This window comes from Symphalangus syndactylus, chromosome 12 (genome assembly GCF_028878055.3).
Source record: "Symphalangus syndactylus isolate Jambi chromosome 12, NHGRI_mSymSyn1-v2.1_pri, whole genome shotgun sequence".
NCBI lineage: Eukaryota > Metazoa > Chordata > Mammalia > Primates > Hylobatidae > Symphalangus > Symphalangus syndactylus.
In genome coordinates this window covers 137,227,359-137,251,303 of record NC_072441.2, presented here as the reverse complement: position 1 = coordinate 137,251,303, position 23,945 = coordinate 137,227,359, and the positions used below count along the sequence as shown (strand labels likewise).

At 39.9% G+C, this 23,945-nt stretch overlaps 1 protein-coding gene across 10 annotated transcripts in view; it reads left to right on the top strand.

The window, feature by feature from the left end:
* Nucleotides 1–23,945, top strand: part of SMAP2 (small ArfGAP2) — a 69,077-nt gene that overhangs the window by 42,794 nt on the left and 2,338 nt on the right. For 8 of the 10 annotated variants that reach the window (XM_063627846.1, XM_063627847.1, XM_055255077.2 and 5 more), the window contains 8 exons: nucleotides 9,671–9,804; nucleotides 11,601–11,686; nucleotides 12,695–12,773; nucleotides 15,963–16,049; nucleotides 17,106–17,187; nucleotides 18,216–18,322; nucleotides 19,117–19,282; nucleotides 19,721–20,037. In XM_063627846.1, the coding sequence (XP_063483916.1) occupies nucleotides 9,671–9,804; nucleotides 11,601–11,686; nucleotides 12,695–12,773; nucleotides 15,963–16,049; nucleotides 17,106–17,187; nucleotides 18,216–18,322; nucleotides 19,117–19,282; nucleotides 19,721–20,037 (1,058 nt within the window). Of the gene's footprint in view, nucleotides 1–4,625; nucleotides 4,649–9,670; nucleotides 9,805–11,600; nucleotides 11,687–12,694; nucleotides 12,774–15,962; nucleotides 16,050–17,105; nucleotides 17,188–18,215; nucleotides 18,323–19,116; nucleotides 19,283–19,720; nucleotides 20,038–23,945 lie in introns of those variants that run through there. The other 2 variants (XM_055255082.2, XM_055255084.2) reach the window with 2 other exon arrangements.

Below are 23,945 nucleotides of genomic sequence, written 5' to 3'. Positions count from 1 at the left end.
GCATTTAACCAGTTTTCAGTGCCTAGTGTAGGCTCCATGAACCGAATTTGATTCCGTGTTTTAGGTTCCTCCAGGCCTAACATCTTCATAGATTGTTTATTTCATTTTACGTTTTCAGGACCATTGAACGGTAAGCAGAAAGGGACCTAAAAATTACTGCAAATTATCTACCGTAGTAGTAGGACTGTAGTAGTAGAAAGAACTGTAGGGCTCATTGTTCACCCAATTCACCACATGGGGATCATTTCTCTACCATCCCTGAGAACTGATTACCAAGCCTCTGTTTGAACACTGCACTAACTGAGATTTTACAATTTCTGGATATGCTGCATTGGTTTTTACATAACCTTAATTGTTAGAAAATTTTTCCCCAGAGGGTGCTAAAATCAACTTCTACTCCTTGGTGCCAGTTCTGCTTTTGAAGCCTTTCCAAAGTAACCTAATCCATTTTCTGCGTTATAGCTATCCTTTAAGGCATTTGAAAACTTCTCCCTTCATTCTGCAAAACAGGAAAAATATATACATTTATGTTGCTTATTGATGAATTCATTTAACACACATTTATTGTGTACCATCTTCTGTTTGCTAGCATTGTGTCAAGTGTTTGGGATAAATGATGAAGGAACATGGTCATTGCCTTCCAGAGCTCATAGTCTATTTAGGACAAGAGAGACCTGTGGGCAACTAGAACAAGATATTAAGTATTAGAAGAACAAAGCATACCCTGGGCTATTAGCGATAGAGAAAGTTAGGGTTTATTCCATTGGAGGGTGTCACAGATGAACTGGATTTTTAAGTTTGTCAAGCAGGGAATGAGGGAGAAAGCCATTCCAGGTAGAAAGAATGGTGTAGTCAAAGAGATTTGAGTGTGCTGCGTATTTCCGAATTATGACTTCCTCAGCATGTGTAAAGTACAAGGCTCTCAACAGACTTTATATATCATGTTAAGGAGTTTCAACTTATCCTGCAGCCAGTAAGGAGCCCTGGATGCTTACATTGTTTTGTTTTTACGATATCTGTACTGGTTTTTCCCATTGCAAAATTAATAGAAAGCTCATTGCAAACAATTCAGAGAGGATATATAGAGAAGAAAATAAATGTTTCACAACCCCATTATCCAGATATAGTAATAATTTACATATATTCTAGATTTTTTTTCTGTGCATACCTGTACATTTATTCTTTTTTTTTTTTTTTTGACAAGGTCTCACTCTGTTCCCTAGGATGGAGTGCCATGGTGCAATCATAGCTCATTGCAACCTTGAATCCTTGGGCTCAAGCCGTACTCCCACCTCAGCCTCCCAAGTAGCTAGGACTACAGAGGCATGCCATCACACCCAGCTCATTTATTCATATTTTAAACAAAAATGGAATTGTTTCATGTATACTCTTTTAATACTGGATTTTTAAAATTACTATATCATGGAGATACTTTTGTATGAAATAGAGGCTCCAAAATTTTTCCCCGTTAAATGGTGATACCATAAGTCCTTAATGTAACCTATTGATGTTTCTAATTTTCATAAAGATGTAATAATGAACATTCTTAACATATTTCTTTGTGTACTTGACCTGTTTTTTCCCTGATGAATTCTTACGAGTGGGGTCAAAGGATTTACTTAGTTCTTTTGTTTTTTTGAGATACGGTGTCAATATGTTGCCCAGGCTGGCCTCAAACTCCTGGGCTCAAGTGATCCAACCTCAGCCTCCTGGATAGCTGGGACTACAGACATGTGCCACTGCACCTAGCATACTTAGTTTTAATTAATCTTTAAACAAATGTTGCTTCCCTGCTATGTTCAAGGAACCATGCTATGCCGTGAGTATATGATAGTGAATGTCACAGGTCTGGTGTCAGCTCTTGTAGCACGCATAGTTTAGTGGGAAAGAAATCTTAAACAATCAAATAATTAGACAGTAACAAAATGTGGTATGATTTAGAAAAAGTAAAGGGTGGCCAGGCACAGTGGCTCACTCCTGTAATCTCAGTGCTTTGGGAGGCCAAAGTAGGAAAATTACTTGAGGCCAGGAGTTCAAGACCAGCCTGGGCAACATAGTGAGACCCTGTCTCTTTTTTATTTCATTTATTTATTTTTATTTTTATTTTTTTTCAGACAGAGCCTTGCTCTGTTGCCCAGGCTGGAGTGCAGTGGCGGGATCTCGGCTCACTGCAACCTCCACCTCCTGGGCTCATGTGATTCTCCTGCTTTAGCCTCCCAAGTAGCTGGGACTACAGGCACGTGCCACTACGTGTGGCTAATTTTTTTTTTTTTTTTTTTTTTTTTTGTATTTTTAGTAGAGATGGGGTTTCACCATGTTGGCCAGGCTTGTCTCAAACTCCTGACCTCAGGTCATCTGCCCGCCTCTGCCTCCCAAAGTGTTGGGATTGCAGGCATGAGCCACCGTGCCTGGCCCATTTCTTTTTTTTTTTCTTTTCTTTCTTTCTTTTTTTTTTTTTTCCTGACTCTTAACACCACTCAATGACCCATCTCTACAAAAATAAAAAATTTAGCTGAGCGTAGTGGCTCATGCATCTAGTCCCAGCTACTTGGGAGACTGAGGTGGGAGGACTGCCTGAGCCTGACAGCCCAAGGCTGCTGTGAGCTATGATCGCGCCACTGCACTCCAGCCTGGGTGAGAGAGCAAGACCCTGTCTCAAAAAAAAAAAAAAAAAAAGAATGAAAGAAAGAGTAAAAGGTAAATGAAAGTTCATAACCTTTGAAAAAAAGTCCTTATCTTTTAGAGATACATGCTGAAGTATATACAGATGAAATGGTATGATATTTAGGATTTGCTTCAGAATAATCCAAGGTTGGAGTTGAGGGGCAGTGGGTGAGAGTATAGCTGAAACAAAATTGGCTAGGAGTTGATAATTGCTGAAGCTCATGGTTAATTATGCTCTGCTTTTGTTTGTTTGAAATTTTCTGTAAGGTAAAAACCAAAAGAAAGGGTAGAAGAGACTTTACAGTCGGGTTTAGACTGGGGAGCCAAGGAAAGACTCCTTTGAGGAAGAAACATTTCAGCTGAGACCTCGTGATGTATAGGAGTTGGCCAGGCTGCAAGTGGCATTTGGCAGTTAGGGAAATAATTTTTTTAGGCAGCAGGAGCAGCATGTACAAAGGCCAGCAAGCCCTGAGGAAGGAACATGTTGGTGCCTTGAGGAAGTGAAAGAAGGCTGCTATCACAGGAACTGAGAGGCTGCAGAAGGAGGCATGGGCTAGACCTTTAAGACCTTGGAAACTATGTTAAGGATTTTGTTGTTTAATCCAATAGTAATAGAAGAATTTTAAGCAGCACAATGTGGCTTTGCTTCTTTAAGAGCTCAAGTTGGCTGTTTGGTGGAGAATGGTTTTGGTTTGGGCTCAAGGGAGAAGAGAATGTAAAAGTGGAGAGAGAGCTATTAGGAGGTTATTGCAGTGGTCCAAAAGAGTCTGGTGGCTTTAGATTACAGAAATAGTGATACAGATGGAGAGAAGAGATACTGATTTGACAGATATTTTTGTCTTGGTGATGTGGGGGCTGAAGGAGAGAGGTTTCATGATGCATAATTTTCTGACTGACGCAATGGAATGGATGGAGGTGTAGTTGACTAAGATGAAGAAAAAAGGAAGAGGAGATTTTGTAGCAAGAGATTGAGAGCTTAGTTTGGAATATGCTATTCAGAAAATGTGCACCAATTTACGTATCTACCTTTGTGTATGAGACTACATGGAAGGTTTATATGTAGAGGTGTGATCTGTACAGATTTGTGTTTTAGAAAGATTATTCTGGTGAAATTCTGGAGACTAATTGCTTGTTAGTCTGTGAGCTTTTTGAATTGAGGAATCTCATCTTTATTTTCTCTGCCTTTGTATCCCCAGTACTTAGCAGGCAAATTGCTTTGCACATAGGTACACGGTAAATAATGTGAAGAGAACCAATGCTGGTCGGGCACGGTGGCTCACGCCTGTAATCCCAGCACTCTGGGAGGCCGAGGCGGGCGGATCACGAGGTCAGGAGATCGAGACCATCCTGGCTAACACGGTGAAACCCCGTCTCTACTAAAAATACAAAAACAAAATTAGCCGGGCGTGGTCACGGGCGCCTGTAGTCTCAGCTACTCGGGAGGCTGAGGCAGGAGAATGGTGTGAACCCGGGAGGCGGAGCTTGCAGTGAGGCGAGATCGCGCCACTGCCCTCCAGCCTGGGCGACAGAGCGAAACTCTGTCTCAAAACAAACAAACAAACAAACAAAAGAACGTATGCTTATAGGTGAGACATGAGGAGGTCTAGGTAGAAATGGATAGATTCTGGAAAAGTTTCCAAGATAGATTCCACAGGATGTGGATGGAAGATGGGAAAGTTCTCTCCCTTCGCTTAGCCTGCCCGTTGAACTTTTTGACAGGTCCATTATGCCAGCAGGTCTAAATATAGGTGGCCATCAATTTATCAATGTTTTTTCCTCCTCAATATTTGTTTGTTTGGAACTCCATAGATTAGAACTCAATGATGTAATTATTATAATATTAATAGTAGCTTGAAGTCGTCCATCATGCTAGTTCCGCTTTTCTGTCTGCTGAGTTGTCAATCCCGGAGCCCCTCTAATCCTGGCAGCTTTGGTGGTGGAGGAAGTTTCAGCAGCAAGAGGAATTTGCAGCAGTAGTTACTCGGTATGTAGAAGCTGTCCAGACGTTGAATATAAGTTGGATATTACGTATATGCTTTTCATTTTACAAATGGAGACATAAGCCCTAGAGAAACTTGTCAAAATACAGGCAACAGGTCCATGTAAACCCAGGTTTTTCCGATACTTAGGACAGTTGATTTCTTGAGTGATTAACCAAATCCATCTCCATCTACTTTTTTCATTTTCCCTGATCCCTTATTGCAGAGTGATTCTATATTAGTTTTAGTATTGCTTAATGCTGCCCAAGCCTGCTCTTAGGCTCCTTTTGAATATGTTCACTTATGTGTGACCTTGTTCTTGTGTTGTGCCAATCACTACCAGTTTACATCACTTGTCTATCCTCTTTGCTTTCAAAATTGTTTGGCATATTGCCTCTTAGCATCTCTTTTCAATTTAAATTTCAAAATGGTATCTGTTATATTTTTTTCCTTGATTGCCATGACCAATGTGTATTAAACAATTGGTTTATCTCTTTTTATTGATACATAATTAGATGTACATGTTTTCAGGGTGCAAGTGATATTTTGATACATTCACATAATGTGTAATAACCAAATCATGATAATGCTATATCCATCACCTTAAACATTTATCTTTTCTTTATGCTGGGAACATTTGAATTATTCTCTTCTACCTATTTTGAGATATATGGTAGATTATTATTTACTATAGTCACTGTACTGATTTATTGAACACTAGGTCTTATTTCTTCTAATTGTATTTCTGTATTTTTTTTTTTTTTTTGAGACAGGGTCTCGCTGTATCGCCCAGGCTGGAGTGCAGTGGTGTGATCTCGGCTCATTGCAACCTCTGACTCCTGGATTCAAGCAATTCTCCTGCCTCAGCCTCCACAGTAGCTGGGATTACAGGCGCGTGCCACCATGCCTGGCTAATTTTTTGTATTTTTAGTAGAGATGGGGTTTCACCATGTTGGCCAGGCTGGCTAACTGTATTTTTGTGCCCGTTAATCAACCTCATTTATTCCTCCATCCGCCTACCCTTCCTGGCTTCTAGAACACCAATTTACTGTCTCTTCATGAGATCCACTTTTTTTTTAACTCACTGACATTTGCAGCAACATGGATGGAACTGAAACAATTGGTTTCACTTGCATTTTTGCAAGTTTACCAGATTCAAGTAGGCTGCCTTGTAGCAGCAATACCAGGTACTGTGGAATCCAAGTACCCACCACTTAGGCTGACAGCCTTGGGCCTTCTTTCTTTGCCTGTATAATGGGGGCATATGCAAGCACAAGGGCAGGGTGGGGATGTGTATCAGAGAAAGGGAACAGGTGAGGGTTTAAAAAGTGCATTTTCAAGAAATATTTTAAGAGAAATAAAGGAAGCTGCTTAAAATTTCATGTTTTCTAGAAGACTTTGAAATTGGGTCTAGGGTAAATTTCTTCTCTCTGATATTCAGTTCATTTTGGTTCTGATATTTTGGGACCAGAACTCATATTCCTTTCTAAAAAGAAGCACTCTGGCTGAGCGTGGTGGCTAACGCCTGTAATCTCAGACCTTTGAGAGGCCAAGGCGGGTGGATCACCAGAGAGGTCTGGAGTTTGAGACCAGCCTGGCCAACATGGCGAAACCCTGTCTCTACTGAAATACAAAAATTAGCGGGGCGTGGTGGCACGCGCCTATAGTCCCACCTACTCGGGAAGCTGAGGCAGGAGAGTTGCTTGAACCCAGGAGGCGGAGGTTGCAGTGAGCCGAAATCACACCACTGCGCTCCAGCCTGGGCGACAGAGCAAGACTCTGTCTCAAAAAAAATAAAATTAAAATAAAATAAAAAGAAGCACTCCATGGTGTTGCATAGAGTGTTGGTATATATTACATATATGAATGAGTTAACTGGCCCTTATCAGGAAGATGAATGGGAGGTGGGTTCTGGAAACCTCATTCTATACCACGTCCTTATATATAGTCCTCAGTCATTATTGTCCCTCTGTGTTCTAGGCACTGTGAGGTGAATGCTATTGTACACATTTTATAGATGAGGAAACTAAGGCTCAGGAAATTTAAGTATCTCTCAGAAGGTCACACAGGTAATCATTGAAGGAGCTGCGCTCAAACCTAAGTCCTACAACTGGCAGAGCGTGGTTGCTCACGCCTGTAATCCCAATGCATTGGGAGGCTGAGGTGAGAGGATTCTTTGAGGCCAGGAGTTCACAATCAGCCTAAGCAACATAGGGAGACCTTGTCTTTTAAAAGATTACAAAATTAGCTGGGCATGGTGGTGCATGCCTGTAGTACCAGCTACATGGGAGGCTGAGGTGGGAGAATCGCTTGAGGCCAGGAGTTGGAGGTTACAGTGAGCCATGATCTTGCCTCTGCATTCTAGCCTGGGCAACAGAGTGAGAGACCCTGTCTATAAAAAATAAAATGAAACAAAAGTAACTACACCGTTTCCCCATGTTTTCAGCCATATAAGTAACATTTGTCTCTTTTATTTTTCTTTTCTCTAATTTCAGAATCTTTTATGAAACATATAGTTATTCACTAACCTAGTGGCTCAAAACTAAAAGAGACTGAGTATCTGGGATATAACTGTCACTATATTCACTGGGAAAAGGTTTCAGAAGGGATGTCAGGTAGGGATTTGGCAGGGAGAAGAGGCTCTTCTCTGGCTTTTCATGAAAATATAGTTGCCTGTGTTTCTGTACTGAGGCCTTGTCAGTGGCTTCAGAGTCACCCCAAGGCTCCAAGTCTTAGCCTTGCATTCCTCAGAAGCAAAAAGACTTTAAGTACTCTGGAGTGGGAGCTGTGACAGTGGCTTAGATGATTGGGAATTGCCTTTTCCCATCTTAAGGCCAGGAAGCAAACAGTGTAACATTTCACAGCTGACTTTTAATTTTTAATGAATGTGTTTGGCTTCTAACTTTGTTAGCAAACAAATACATCTTAACTTGTCTTATGAGTTCTAGACTCTGGAATCTAGAGCAAAGGAAAAATGCTTTAAGAAACATGAAATATTAACTTGGTGCCATTTTAAATCTTATATAACTTAGATCTTATTGGAGTTCCTTTATGAAAACCGTAACCTAAAATGGATATACAGCATGCTAAGAAACCCCGTTTACATCAGTTTAGGGTTTTCATTTTGTGTTTGACGTGACACTCTCCCACCTGAAACAAGTGTGCAAATCGTTTTTGTGTTTATTAGATACATGGCGGACCAACTATGTAAATCCATCTAGGAATGTGAAGGGACTAAATATCTTTTTAGAAGGTAAATCTGAGCTTGTGATAACAATAAGGTATTGGGATAAAATTTCAGGCAGAGAGCACCACCTGGTGGTAATAAGGAGAATGTGAGCCTTCTGTTGCAGTATTTGCCATAGTAAAGAAGTGATATCTTTGTCAAAAAAATTACATTCTTATTTGTAATAATCATGAATTCAAATTTCTAAAACTAATTTTCTGCCACACGATTCTAGCATTCCTTCATTAAAACTGCTGTCAAAACCTTCAGACTGGCCAGGCACAGTAGCTCACACCTGTAATCCCAGCACTTCGGGAGGCCGAAGTGGGAGAATTGTTTGAGGACAGGAGTTCAGGACCAGCCTGGGCAACATAGTGAGACCTAGTCTCTACAGTAAATAAAAATATTAGCCAGGCAGGGTGGCACATGCCTATAGTCCCAGCTACTCCAGAGGCTGAGGCGGGAGGATCGCTTGAGCCTGGGAAGACGAGGCTGCAGTGAGCTATGATCGTGCCACAGCACTCCCTGTCTAGGTGACAGCGAGACTGCCTCTAAAAATAAAAAATTAAAAAATTAAAAACCTGCTAGCTAACCAAATAATTGTCTGTGTCCCAAAGAACTGAAGTCTTGTGCTCGTTGTCGTTCCAAGCATAGGCCCTGTTTATCTCTGTAGAAAATCAGTGTCTTTTCACCTCTTTATTGCATCCTCTAATTTTTATGTCACACTTATTTTATGTGGTAAATTTCTGCCAAGTGGGATATGGAGAAGGAAGTATTTCTGATTTTTTAGTAAGTTTTTGGCAGGTTTCTTATGAGTCATTTTTTTTTCCTGGGTGAAAATTATGAAGAGGAGTGTGATAAGTTTTCAGAGTCATTATTAGGATGAGTAACACTGGCAGGGGATGGGAGATTCTGTAACAGTTTTGAATTAAAATTCGTATTTGAGATCCCTTTTTTGTTGCTATAAGCATCTTTATTATTTGGCAATCTTGAAACAAGATACTTCAGTAGTTGAGTAAAGTAGGAACATCAGCCTAAGGGGAAAGGATCCTGTTAAGTTAATGCGCATGCATATTTTATAGGCCTGGGGTTGGGGGAAGGATAAACACAGTTTCAGTTACAGGTTGAGCCACGGACAAGCATGCCTTATCTATCTTTTTTCCTGGTAGGAAAACCAAATACAGGCCACCACTAAAAAGTGGTGAATACAGGCCCATCACCACTAAAACGTCTCTTGGGAGAGGACTGTTTATGCAAGGTGCTGGGCCAAATAGAATATGACATGGCTTTGCACTCCTGGGACTTTTCTTAATATAAGTAACAGTCTTATAACATCTGCGTTTGAACACTCATATTAGCAGACACTGTAAAGAAATTGTACCATGCACAGATGCCCACGTATTATATAATTCTGTTTATAGTAAATGTCCAGAATTGGCAATCCATAGAGATAAAAAGTAGATTCATAGTTGCCAGGGGCTGGGAGGAAGAGGTGGGAGAAACTGGGTAGTGCCTGCTAATGGGTTTGTGATTTCTTTTGGACTAATGAAAATGCTCTGGAATTAGATAGTAGTGATCATTGCACAACTATGTGAATATACTAAAAACCACTGTATTGTACACTTAAATTTAAACTAAAGAAAAGCTGACACATTGAGGAATGAGCAGAGTCAAAAACAGGTGGTTATGGTAAAAATTCTTTCACTTACGTTCTAGCAGAAATGTCTGATAATCTAATATTGTAGTTTAGGCCTTGAACGTTGTAATTTGTACTTTATTGCCCTGTTCCTGACTTTCACAGGGCCGCGATGGGCCTCATGGAACATTGGTGTGTTCATCTGCATTCGATGTGCTGGAATCCACAGGAATCTGGGGGTGCACATATCCAGGGTAAAGTCAGTTAACCTCGACCAGTGGACTCAAGAACAGATTCAGGTACTTAGCCCGAGAGTGAGTCAGCTGCTCCCATATATCTATGTAAAAGGAATTCCAGATGAATTTCAGTCAAACCTGGCACAAAGGTGAAGACAAAGGAAAATTTAGTTGTTAAACACTTAATGTCAAATTCTTGTACCTTAACAGAAGTTTTTATTCTTTCTATTTAAGATACCAGTTATTCTACCTTTATTTTACTTCCTTAAAAACAGAAATAGTCTATGGTCTAGGATTCCATGGGTCCACGAAAGTATTAAGAGGGATCTTTGGGTGATTTTCTAAGACTCTTAGCATTTGCAGGTCTAAAATTTATAGTTTCAGATATTCACTTTTGGTCGGGCACGGTGGCTCATGCCTGTAATCCCAGCACTTTGTAAGGCCGAGGTGGGTGGATCGCTTGAGTCCAGGAGTTCAAGACCAGCCTGGGCAACAGAGTGAGACACCTGTCTCTACAAAATAAAGAATTAAAAAATTAGCTGGGCCTGGTGGTACGTACCTGTAATCCCAGCAGTTTGGGAAGCTGAGGTGGGAGGATTGCTTGAGCCCAGAAGTTGAAACTGCAGTTAGCCGTGATCGTGCCATTGCACTCTAGCCTGAGCAACAGAGTGAGACCCTGTCTCAAAAAAAAAAAAAAATAATAAAAATTCACTGTTTAAAAAAACCTCCAAATCATAGACTTATAGAAATATTTATTGCCAAAATGCATACATGAATCTTTTTTTTTTAGACAGGGAAAATATTTTAATGGTACATAATATTAAGATATATCCATTTTTGTAAACTCATCACTTCTGATTGTTAATATATCTTTAGACACATACAAACGTGGAATTAGATAGCATTTAAAATTTCAAAGATTGTAAATAAATTTAAACATAATTAACCTTAAAAGTATATTAAATAAGACAACGTATATATTATATTTATTGTTATCATCTTTAAAAAGCTGTAACAGCTGGAATGCATACATGAATCTTGCATGCTGTTAGCTTGGTGGGCTTGGAGTGAGACTCCTAAGTTAATGAGTCTGGCTGGCCTAAGAGCTGTGCCTTGATATAGCTTCATTATTTTTTATTCTCTTCCTACATTGAAATGCTTTAATTTTAATTTTTTCTTTCTTGGGAGTAAAAGGGAAGCCCCCCGCCCCCCAAGTCCAGTTGCTAAAGTTGGTAATGGAAATAAGAGGTTACTCTTAACCAGAAAATGGCTTTAGAAATTGCTTTAGACTGTATTTATAGATGTATTAAAGGTCTAAAAAGGTGAGTTACATTTTTCAGTTACACTTTACTCTGTTTTATGAAGGAAATTATATGCTGTGGAGATATTTGGGAATTTGGAGATTTAAAAAGCTCTTGGGATTTATCCCTCCCAAGTGTTAAGGAGTCTACTTAAAAGCCTAGTGGGAAACACATTTATTGGAATTGATTAATAGTATAAACTCAGAATGATAACACTGATCATTGCCTGCCAAGTAGACATTTTAATTGGTAGCTGTGTATCTAAGACTTTCAAATGAGATCTTGATTTATTACTGAATTAAATCTATCTTGGTACACAAATATTTCAGTAAAAGGAACCTATGGAGTAGGGGGAAAGACAGCTTGGGGCAAATGACTGGGAAATCCTAGTGAGGCAGAGAGAATCATGAATTGGAAATCAGAATACACAAGTTTAAATGTTGGTTCTGACACTCTCTAGGTTGGTTCTTCAATTGTATAGTAGTGGAATTGGATGAGAAGTTTTTCAGTTCTTTCTTGATCTGACGTTCCATGTTTCTACGTTCTCTTTGGTCACAGTGCATGCAAGAGATGGGAAATGGAAAGGCAAACCGACTTTATGAAGCCTATCTTCCTGAGACCTTTCGGCGACCTCAGATAGACCCGTATCTTTTCTGGAGCAACTTAGAAGGCTGAGTGGTATTTTGATGTTTGGGGAGAGTCAGACAAGACTCCAGTCCTGTAATGTGACTGGGTCGTCTCTAGTGGATTAGTCAGTGTCCTTGCTTGTCCTCTGTCCTGCAACCAAGGTGCACAAAAAGCATATGTATTTGTGGATGTCAGAATTGTCATATGGTGTCACTTGAAGAAGACTCACTGGAATTAAGACTGCGGTGATTTCACTGTGAATTCTTCCATAAAGTTATATCTCCACTAGTTTATTATGGATCTCTGAAACTATTGTTTGATTAAAAAGAGTAGTTCATTATGCTCTGTTAACCCTGGCAGTCAGCAAAATTGCCATTCATTTTTATCATCTTTTTATGTCTTGGGTGAAAGAATTAACTGTTTACCAGTTTATTAGTAACCAGTAACTTTCTTCCACCATCTGTTCAACAGAGGATAGCAAAACCAAATCCCTTAAAGGCAGTGCTTCTCAAAATGTAGTTTGTAGATCATCCTGTTAAGGTTCTTTTTTTTTTAATGGGTTCAGGTGGAACCTGTTAAATGCAGATTTGGGGCCTTGCAGAAGACCCACTGGTCAGAATTTGGCAGTGGGGCACAAGAGTTTATGTTTTTAAGGGGCACTTACGTGCCTTTGTTTGAGGCCTATTGACCTAAGTGCTTTAAAATAGACATTTGACTGCTTTACCTATATTCTAGAACAGCCACAGATGTATAGCCACCTCTAATGTCAATTTGAAGGTTAATTCCACTTGCTGCTATCATCACACTGAAGGGAAAGCAAAGGAAGTAATGATTCCCTGCTCTAACTGTGAAGGAGGCATTTTAAGGTTTTGGTCAGAGAAATTGCATATGAAGAGGCAGGAGCCATGTGGGGAAACCAGGCAAGAGGGAAGGAGGAGAACAATGCTTCCTGGAACACAATTGACCTTCTATCTTCTTGCCGTTTGAGAGGCTTGTTGGATTCATCCTTAATAAGCTTTTTGCAGAGCCGTCGAAGGATTTATTCGAGACAAATATGAGAAGAAGAAATACATGGACCGAAGTCTGGACATCAATGCCTTTAGGGTTGGTTATACATCTTTCAAGTTTTGTCCATAATAAGTAATGTGCTTATTAAATCAGGCCAGAGAACACGTTGAAGAACTGCTACCAAAACACTCCAAAACCATCTTTTAAAAAATGCAAAAGTAGACCAGGTGTGGTGGCTCATCACCTAATCCCATCACTTTGGGAGGCTGAGGTGGGAGGTTCACTTGAGCCTAGAAGTTTAAGACCAGCCTGGGCAACAAAGCAAGACCCCCATCTCTACAAAAAATTTAAAAATTAGCCAGGCATGGTGGTATACATGCCTGTAGTAACCAGCTACTTGGGAGGCTGAGGTGGGAGGATCACGTGAGCCAGGGAGGTTGAGGCTGCAGTGAGCTGTGATTGCACCACTTCACTCCAGCCTAGGCAACGGAGTTTGACCCTGTCTCAAAATAAATTTTTAAGCAAAAGTAAAAAGTGCCAGTTACTGAGTCAAGACCATGAGATATCATGAAACAAACTCTGCCTATCAGTGAATTCTTGCCTTAATCTGTAGTTAGAAGGTGTTAGTGATGATTCCCAGTTTTGCATTATTTCTTGGGATGGACATGTTGCATCTACTAGATCAAATAAAACAGTATATGTGTATATGTACTGCAGATATATCTATCTACATAGATATATACACACACGTATACTTTTTTTCCTGTAAATGAAATCAGCAAAAGTAGGTGTAATTAAATCCCCAGAGTTTCCTTCAGTTTGACCAATGTATATTTCCAGCATTACCTGCTGATAACCAGTGTGTTGGTGGACTGATTGCCAATGGGACCCTTGTTTCTGAGAAGGGTTTCAGAGGCAGACTGAATACCAGTTGCCAAGAACACATTCCTTCCTAGGCATGTTTAGAATCTGCAATACAGTGTATGATAACTAGGACAAATGTAACACAGGGGGACAGACAGCATGGTTTCTGAAAGAGGAAAATATGCCTAACTAATGACAACTAATGGAGAACCAATAGATACGACTATTTAGACCTTTAAATAACCTTTGACAAGATTCTACAGAAAATTCTCTTGGGAATGATTGGCTATTTATCTAGTCACAGAAGTATTGAGAGTAAGGGATTCTCCACTTCCCGCGCAGGTCCTACCTATCTATCATCTATTCTGGTTATGTAATCATGATATAATAGCCAGTGAAATCACTGTTTGCACCGAGCTCCAAGCCCTTCTGGGTAATTAAAAGTTAAGCTAATTGGAATCCACTTCAGACTGATCTTATGAAGCTGTGTGAAAGGAGCATTAACTGGTAGGTGAATTTCAACACAGGCAAGTAAGTGTAAGGTAATACATGTAGTTAGGCAAAAATGATTCCTTCTCAACTGTGTATGAAGGACTCTTACCTTGCAGTCATCCAGAAAAGGGACTTGTCAGTATCATATCTGTGCCAGGAAAGAACCCAGTGTGCAGCTACAGCTTGGATGGCATCATCAATAACAGTTTAGAACCCAAGCATACACATTTCCTTTTATTTGTAGAAAACTGTGGTCTGTCTGCCCAGCTCTGTTCATTGTGCCTAAGGATATGAACTCAGATGAGGTCAGAAAAGGGTATCTGAGATAATTCAGATGATGAAGGAGTAGAGTTGCTATTTGTACACAGCTATTGTAGAAACAGCAGCTCTGCCCTCAGGGTATTCGTGATTACGTTGCTAGTATACTGTACCCATGAAAGCAAGCCTGGTTACTGGATGTTTTTCTTAGGAAGGAAATAACCTCCCATTTACCAAAAAGCGATTTCAGAATTTGTTATTTAATGTACTTAGATTTTTTTCATATTTTGTGAAGATTTTTATGCCAATAATTAGTATTTGCTAAGTGAAGACGTTTAGTATCAAATGAAAAGCAACTGGCTTTGTTAAAAACTATTCTTTTTATAATGGACAGATAAAACATTTTTAACTTAAATGAAATGTCTGTGTTAAAGACATACACTTTGTATGAAAAAGACAGCTGCATGTATTAATTATAAAATTATTTTAGAGAAAATGAAAATTAAAGTGAAATATCCATGCATACTCTCACTATCTTTGCTAATAATTATCTTCTTGGTGTGTTCCCCTTTTTTTCTGTATAGTTTCTTTTTGGAGGCATAATTATAATACAGTTATGTAGACTTCTGCCTTCATTCCACTTAACATATATTTCTATGTTGCTTATGTAGTGTTTATAATTTTTAATTGTTGCATCATCCTCCAGTGAGTAGCTAAATCACTAAAAGTAATAATTTATTTTACCATTCCCCTTATGTGGCATAAATGTTATTTAATTTTTTTTAGCACAAATAATTCTGGGGTGAACTTGGTGCATTTAACCTTTTTCATATTTTGGACTATTTTCGTAAGATACATTACAAGATATGGTATCATCTAGGTCAAAGGATTTCAACATTTGTCTCTTCCTAGTTTTGCCAATATACTTTCCAGAATTTGTACCATTTTACTGTCTCTTCTCAGCATTGTATAAGAGTACTGGTTTCACTTCATCCCTCCCACCATTATAGAAAGATCTTTCTCCCTGCATAAAGTGCATTTTAAATTGCATTTTTTATCACTGGCAAGACCAAACATGTTTTTCATATGTATGCTATACTCTGTATTCTTAAGGTTACTTTGTGGTTTTGTTTTACATTTAGATGTTTATTTGATTTTAAAACTTAATTTTTGTTCTTCTAATCTGTAAACTTGAAATTAAGGTTTATTTTCTGACTATTAAAAAAAAGAATATTGAGAGGACCTATGGTTGAATTTATGATATCACAAAGGACATAAGCTGAGTAAGATGAACTTATTCACTAGTATACCAACAGGAGGGGAGACCTCTCAAAGCATGGGCAAATTAAATTTGGGGCACAGATGGGCAGCATACTGGTAAAATGTTTTAGCGTCTGTACATAGCCTCGACTGCAAATGTCAACAGTCATGAGTGGGTTAGGAGGGCGGGCGCCTAAGGTGTTTGGAAGACGCCTTGTACAGCATTGAGGCTAATGTGGAAGAGGTCACCTCTCATGCTGCACACCAAGACACCGCCCCCCAAGCTTGTCAGTCACTTATGTCAGAATCAATGGGGATTGGAGGTGTCCTTTTCAGACACTTGGAATTAGGATTTATCGAACTATTAGTCACCTTGGGCCCTGTGTTCTTTGTCTTGTTAAATCATTATAGAAAGAAAAAGATGACAAGTGGAAAAGAGGAAGCGAACCAGTTCCAGAAAAAAAATTGGAACCTGTTGTTTTCGAGAAGGTGAAAATGGTAAGTTGGAAAGTATTTGCACTGTATGGACAGCCTCAGGTATGTGTATATTTGTGAAAGGGAGAGTAGGAGGCCTCATGGTGAGTACCATTGCACCATCACAGCTGGGGCTAAAGGGTTCTGCATCTGGATTGGATTGCCTGCTGTCATTTCTGCTGTCTCATTACCAGTTGCTGCCTAAATCTGCTCTGTAAGAGCTTCTCTTTGGGGCCAGATGAGAACTCAGGAAGTGCTTCTGTTCCATCTAAGCAAGAGGCACATTCCAAGCCAGAATGCCGAGGCTGGGGGACACCTTCTGAGCAGTTGCTATTTCCACATTAGTCCTTCCCTTGTTAGACCTTCTGTGCCCCATTTTCCGATTTCAATGAGGAACAGTCCAGAAGTGAGGCCATACGAGTCCATTTTAAATGATCCCTTCTTATATTCTTGCTTTGTCATGTTGAAACAGACACCCTTCTTTTTCCACAGGACATATTGTGGCTGTAGTAGTAGAATCTCTAATATAAAAGCTTGGAATCTTGGGAGAGAGGACTTTACTTACTATTGCTTAAGGAAGAGTCTTTTATCATCGTTCTGAATCACATTGTCTGTGGACACAATCACTAGTGCTATTGGCAGAGTGAATTAGGTAATCTTTAAACCGACCTCCCTTTTGGTGTTAAAGTAAAAGGTTTTCTAACCACTGGGAGATTTGTTGGCTCTTGGCTCTTGTACCATCAGATACCTACCTTTATTCTTGGCTTTTCCTGGGACCAAAAACTGCTGCTTCTGTTGGATCCCCTGTTCTGTGACTGTCTTGGTTTCAGAAAGATCTGTCTCTTTAGGACGCCAGACAATCACAGGCAATATCTTTGTTTTTCACTTTAGGTTTGGTTTATGCACTTCTGCCCCCTGACTTGATTCTTTCACCTAATACTTCCTGAGTTTCGTTTCTTTGGTAACTGTCTTTGAATAACAGCAGCCCTACCCACAAGAACACTGTGGCTTTACAGTGGAGATGGGAAAAGAGTTCAAAACCACCTGCTTATTTCTTTCTATAACATATTTTCACCTTAGCCACAGAAAAAAGAAGACCCACAGCTACCTCGGAAAAGCTCCCCGAAATCCACAGCGCCTGTCATGGATTTGTTGGGCCTTGGTAAGAGTTGGACTTTTCAGCTTCCATGTTCTTAGAAATTTTGATAAATTCTCAGTGACCCTGGAGGATAGGTAGAGATGGGATTCTCCAGTTTTGTCTTCATTGCTGGGACTGTTCTCTCACATTCTTCCTGATCTGTTTTACATCTGAGCAGTTGCTCTAAGGAAGTGTTTACTGTGACACTTTTCAGAGCGACAGTGTGGTGTAGTGGTTAAGAGCATGGCCTTTGGAGCCAGTGTCCCTCTGTGTTACTTACTGTCTGTGTGACCTTGGGTAGTTTACTTAACCTCTGAATGTTGCTTTCCTAATCTGTGCAGTGAGAATGAGTCTCTACTTCAAAGGTGTTGTTGGAAGGATTAAATGAGATAATGCCTCTAAAGGTCTCAGCGCCGTGCCTGGCACATACTGAGCCCTCCATAAATGTTAGCAGTTTTGGGAAACAGCACCTTTGAGCCTCATGTCACTTCCCTGTACTCCCCTCCCTGCCCCCATTCCTTTCATTTTTCAGATGCAACCTGTTTCTGAGATGGCCTGTGGTCATTTTTCTCCAAACCTTTGAAATCCTGAACTAGTGATTCTGCCCTTTCAGAAAGAAAGCCTGTTGTCTGCCTTTCACAGCACTGATGGTTGCACTTTGTTTCCATCCGCTTCTGCTGATTGAGGTTATTGGCTACTTAGGCTTCTAATTTCTGTACCTTTCCTTGCTCTCTGAAAATGAACCCTCCATACCTTGCCCTTCAAATAGCCAGAAGGGAGCCAGCCAGCCCCCAACTGTGGTGCTGAAATACCCTTCAGGCCTGGGCGTCTGCTGCCCTGTGCCTGATAGCTGGGCTACAGGCTTCCCCAGAGCACTCTGGGAATGTGGGGTGAAGCCTCTTTTGAGAAGCCCTGTCCATGCTAGATGGTTCCAGAAGTCTAGATTTCTAGGTCCATGAGCTTATGGGCCACGTTTGCTTTTTGTCTAGAATAGAACGAAGGCACGGGCTTAATAAGCAGTGCTGCATCTTAACTTCGATCTCTCTTTCTAGATGCTCCTGTGGCCTGCTCCATTGCAAATAGTAAGACCAGCAATACCCTAGAGAAGGATTTAGATCTGTTGGCCTCTGTTCCATCCCCTTCTTCAGGTTCCAGAAAGGTGAGTCTTGTGGGCTCCTCGGGATTAAAGAACATTCTGAAATGGGTGATTTTGATATCTTAATCATGGTACCACTTCATGCTTCCTTGGTGGAGTTGGACTTTGGTTTTCTTGATTCTTCATTCTTCCCTTAACATTGTGTCATTTGTGTCACAGTCTAAGATTGCTGTTCATGCCATTTTTTCTCCTGCTCAAAAAGGGTGGGCCCTTTGAGTTGCCTCTCTGGAAAGTGTGTGATACTGTGAAGGCTGATACTTGAGGCTAGCTCTTCGGCCTGAGTTACTGCCAGAAAATTGTAGGTAGGAAAGACTTGAAACCTTTAATGGTTACCATTCGTGAAATGGCTGCTGTGTCTCAGGCACAGTGCGAGGTGGTTTTTGTATATCATTTTGTATATCTCATTAATAATTTCACTCCTTCACCACAAACCTGCAAAGTGGAAATTTTACAGATGTGGAGACATTAGTTCGTAAAAGTTATGTGACTAGCCTCTGGTTATACTAGTAAATGGTTACACTGGAATCTAAACTTAGTTCCCTCTGCTGCATCGTTTGTGGGTTGTTTTGTTTGTTTCTTCCTACCAAATCACATGTTTTGGTGAAAGGAAAGAATTGTAACAGAGTTTAATTATCAGGTGTGTTCAGATATTTGAATGGTAAAAATGTCAGGAAGCTATTAACTTGAGCCATGAATTCTTATTGCAGATGTTAGGAGCAGCAGAGAGGGAAGGGAGACCCTTAAAGAGACCCCCATGAGAACCATTTCAATTCTCCCCCTGCCCTCTTTGTCCTAAGGTTGTAGGTTCCATGCCAACTGCAGGGAGTGCCGGCTCTGTTCCTGAAAACCTGAACCTGTTTCCAGAGCCAGGGAGCAAATCAGAAGACATAGGCAAGAAACAGCTCTCTAAAGACTCCATTCTTTCACTGTATGGATCCCAGACGCCTCAAATGCCTACTCAAGGTAGAGTTCCTGGGTGTCATGGCCGTGTGCCAGATAGAGACATGAGGGCTTCCGTGCAGGAATTATTTATTGTGACAGAGGACAGTTGCTTTGGGGGCCAGGATGTCATACACCAAACAAACCTGAACATGACCAACGTATCAGCAGATTGAAATTAATATAACTCAGAGTCATACTTCTGTGGAGTCATACTTCACACTTTGGTGAAGTCTAGCTCGAGGTCTGGATCTGGACCCTAAAGGGAGAATGGCTCAGTCAGCAGCCCATTGGTAAGCCATAGCAGGCCTTGTAGGGACTCTAACTACTTTGCTGTGTAAAGAGCATTGTGAGTAGAGTAATCCTGAGGAATTCCAGCTGGAAAGGGGTAGCTAGGGAGAGTTTGGGCTGACTTTATGTTTTTCCCTCTTTAACAGACCTGTATGTGTGTTTTCTTGGCAGCAATGTTCATGGCTCCCGCTCAGATGGCATATCCCGCAGCCTACCCCAGTTTCCCCGGGGTTACACCTCCTAACAGCATAATGGGGAGCATGATGCCTCCACCAGTAGGCATGGTTGCTCAGCCAGGAGCTTCTGGGATGGTTGCCCCCATGGCCATGCCTGCAGGCTATATGGGTAGCATGCAGGCATCAATGATGGGTGTGCCGAATGGAATGATGACCACCCAGCAGGCTGGCTACATGGCAGGCATGGCAGCTATGCCCCAGACTGTGTATGGGGTCCAGCCAGCTCAGCAGCTGCAGTGGAACCTTACTCAGGTAAGCTACCCCATTTTACTTGCAGCAAGAGTTTTGAGCCTTCTTCAAGTTTTTCTCACTTTGTACCTCTCCACTATCCTTTGAATCCTTTCCATGTAGATGAGGTAATGCCAGAGACATTGTTAGGTTTGCTTTTTTTTTTTTTCCTAGAAGGTCTGTCTAAAATCAGACTTTCTGAGGAGTTCTGGGCTCCTGTAGAATAAGCCCAACTGCCTAAATCTGAATCTCTCCACACATTCTCTAAAGCAAAAACACACACACACACACCCACAAAAACCCTATACAAACAATTAATGCAGATATTCTCACAACAATCTCATTTGGTAGACAGAATACTACAAGGTTCAAATGGCATGGCGATGGGCATATAAACACCAAATCTAGCAGAGCCAGCATCACAGAGGAGACTGTAAAAAGAGAAGATGGAGCAGGGGCCTAGCAATAACACCACAGATAAAGTAACCCCCCAGAAGGAGAAGGACCTACCCTCATCAAAGACGTACTGAGAACAGGTCTGAGATGTGGTAGATTAGAACTCTGTTTACTTGGAGGATCAAAAATAAGAGACTTGAGATATATAGGAGTATAGGTAGTAACCTTGGGAAAGCATTGCTTCTCGGGGAGATGGGCATGGCCTAAAAGGAGGAGGTATCCTTTGGAGGACTGTTGGTGAAGGGAAAGAAAGATGCAAGAAATGGAAATGAGAATCACAAAATCAAATACACACCTTCTTCCCTCTTCCAAAATAACCACTTCACTAATAAAAGATGGTGCTCTTAATCTAAGAAATTTAGTAAGCCTCCCCAGACTTTCACACCTATTATTACTGATTGAGAAAAAAATTAGACCTTACAAAATAAACCAGCATGGCAGCTGACATTTGTACCAAACTACTACAAGAAGAAAATAGAAAATGAAAATCAAAACATTTCACGTAATGAATATTCTCCCTCAAAAAACAGTCATGAAGCAGAAGAAAATTGTTACACAATCTACCAACAATCTGAATTAAATGTCCTAAAACAAACATTTGCAGATGAGACAAAACACCTTAAATCAGAAATTCAAAAACTTAAAGCCAAAATGGATGAAAAACTGAATGTTGTGAAATGAAAGTTTACTAAACTCAGAAAAGAAATTGAAGAAAAAGCCAAAATTTTCATATAAAGACTCAACTACAAGTTAGCTAAAGAACAGTAGATTGAGCTGAAAATATATTCAGCATTGAGGAAAGGCATGAAACAGCTGAGAGAATGAAAACTAAATATAGAAAGGAGTAAAAAGAATCAGATGGAAATTAATATGGAAGTTAGGCAAAGAAAACTTACATATATTTGGAGATGCCCAAAGAAATAAAGACAAAATAAATAAAACATGGGACAGAATTAATGTGTTTAAAACTATAACACCAGAAAACATTCTAGAAATAAAAGACTTGGATATAATATGGAAAGAGCCCACTGTGTGTCTGGGAAAATTGAGCCAGAACAGTCAGCTCTAAAACATATCCCAGCAAACCTACAGACTTTAAAGAACATTCAAAATGTTTAGGGCTCCAACCTTTTCCATACCTCCTGCCCGCAAAAATCTGTCACTTAGAACAAACACAAAATACCCAGGTTGACATCAGACTTCCTAATAGCAAAATACAAAAAGAATAACAAGGAGAGTAGTATTTTAAAGACACTCAAGTGTATGCAAGACAAGACAAGCATTTTACAGCCACGCCAGCCAAGCTATCCTTCAGTATCAAGGCTGTAAAAAATAAATAAGCAAGAACTCAGGGAATATCACACTTACAAGACTTTCCTGGGGAATCTAACAGAAGATAAGCTTCATCCACCCAAGAGATGACTGGGGTCCTTTTCATTTTTGGCAAAAGAACTGATGGTGAGAATTGAATGTTTAATTGAGAAATCTAAACTAAAACAAAGGTGGTGACAAGGGTTGCAAAATATACATTATATTCTGACAAACAAATACAACTAAAAATGGAAGGAGGAGGGAGAAAAGTTGAATAATAAATATTGTATGGGAAATAAGTAGAAATCAAAGGATGTAATAAGCTGACAAACCAAATCATGGAAGCTTGAATAAGGAAAAAGGAGACCAAGGACATTGCTAAAAAGTATTACTATAAAGGTAATCACTAGAACAAACATGTGAAATGTTCTGAATACCAAGATAATTTTCTTCCTTTCTTTTTTTTTTTTTGAGACAGAGTCTCACTCTGTCGCCCAGGCTGGAGTGCAGTGGCACAATCTCGGCTCACTGCAACCTCCACCTCCTGAGTTCAAGTGATTCTCCTGCCTCAGCCTCCCGAGTAGCTGGGATTACAGGCACCCACCACCACACCCGGTTAATTTTTTTTGTATTTTTTAGTAGAGACGGGGTTTCACCATGTTGGCCAGGCTAGTCTCAAACTCCTGACCTCAGGTGATCCACCCACCTTGGCCTCCCAAAGTGCTGGGATTACAGGCATGAGCCACTGCGCCCAGCTGAGAATTTTTAAAAACAGACTACAAAGTGCAGCAAATACAATAAACACAGTAAAAATCTAATATGATGGAATTGAGACCAAACATACCAGTCATATCAGTAGGCAACTCTTCTATCAAAAGAAAATGATGTCTAAATTGGCTCACAAAGCAACACTAGTTTTGTACTAGGTACAAAGAAATACAAAGTGATTTAATGTGAAAACCAAGAGACAGGCAAAAGAATCCCAGAGAGGTGGTATGGTGCATGTGTACTGCACATGTGCATGTGTGTGCTGTCTTTATCAGGGTTATACTTATTTATAAAAAGTATTTTTGTGTTTTTGTTTCTCTGTGGTCCGGAATAATTTATGTAGTACTGGTCTTTGAAGGTTTTGTGGAATTCCCATGTGAAGTTTGTGGGCCCTATTGTTTTCTTTTGTAGCAAATCTTTGATACTTTTCTCTGTTTCTTCTATGGAAGTCAATTTTGGAAAACTGTATTTACCTAGATTTTCCATTTCACCAAGGTTTTCAAATTTATCAAAAGTTATGCCAAGCAGTCTCATTAATTTTTTTCAAAGAACCAGGAGTTCGATTTATTGGTGCTACATTTTTCTGTTTTCTACCTCAATTTCCATATGCTTTCTATGGGTTTACTTTGTTATTTTCTAGCTTTCATAGTAGAGATTTTAATTCACTTATTTTCGTTGTTTCATTTTTATTTATATAAGTAATGGAATGCTGTAAGTCTGATGGGAATATGTCAGAGGGACACATGAGCCAACTTACAGTGGCTCTGACTGGCCAAATGTGAGACAATTTGAACATCAAAAGGAGTAACAACAGTAATGGATTATGACACATTGAATGAAAAAAAAAAAAAAAGAAAACCATGAGTCCATGGTGATATTTTTTAAAAATCAGGTGTGGAATGGAGGGAGGAAAAGCCTTCTTTACAGAAGAATGATAGTAATTGTAAAAAGAGCAAAGGATGGACACATTTGCAAAGAAATGCCCTTCAGATTATTTATTAATTATAATGAAAGAAATATAGCCACTACCTCAGCCAAGTGATCAAACATAAAATTACTGACAGTGGAACAAAGTAATATCATATGCTTCCTGATATTTTGTACTAAGAAAGACATGTATCACCTCCATAGAATCTTGCCAAAAATATTGAACCTGGATCCAATTATGAGAAAACATGAGATGAATCCAAATTGAGGGATATGCTACAAAATAACTGTCCTGGGTTCTTAAAAATGTCAGTGTCAGGAAGAAATGGAAGGAAGTGTTAGGGAAACTGTTCTGGATTAAAGGAGACTACAGAGATCTGAAAATGAAATGCCATGTACATTAGAATATTGTGTTAATGTTAAAATTCTTGAGCGTGTTCATTGTTTTGTGGTTCTGTTAAAGTGTTCAT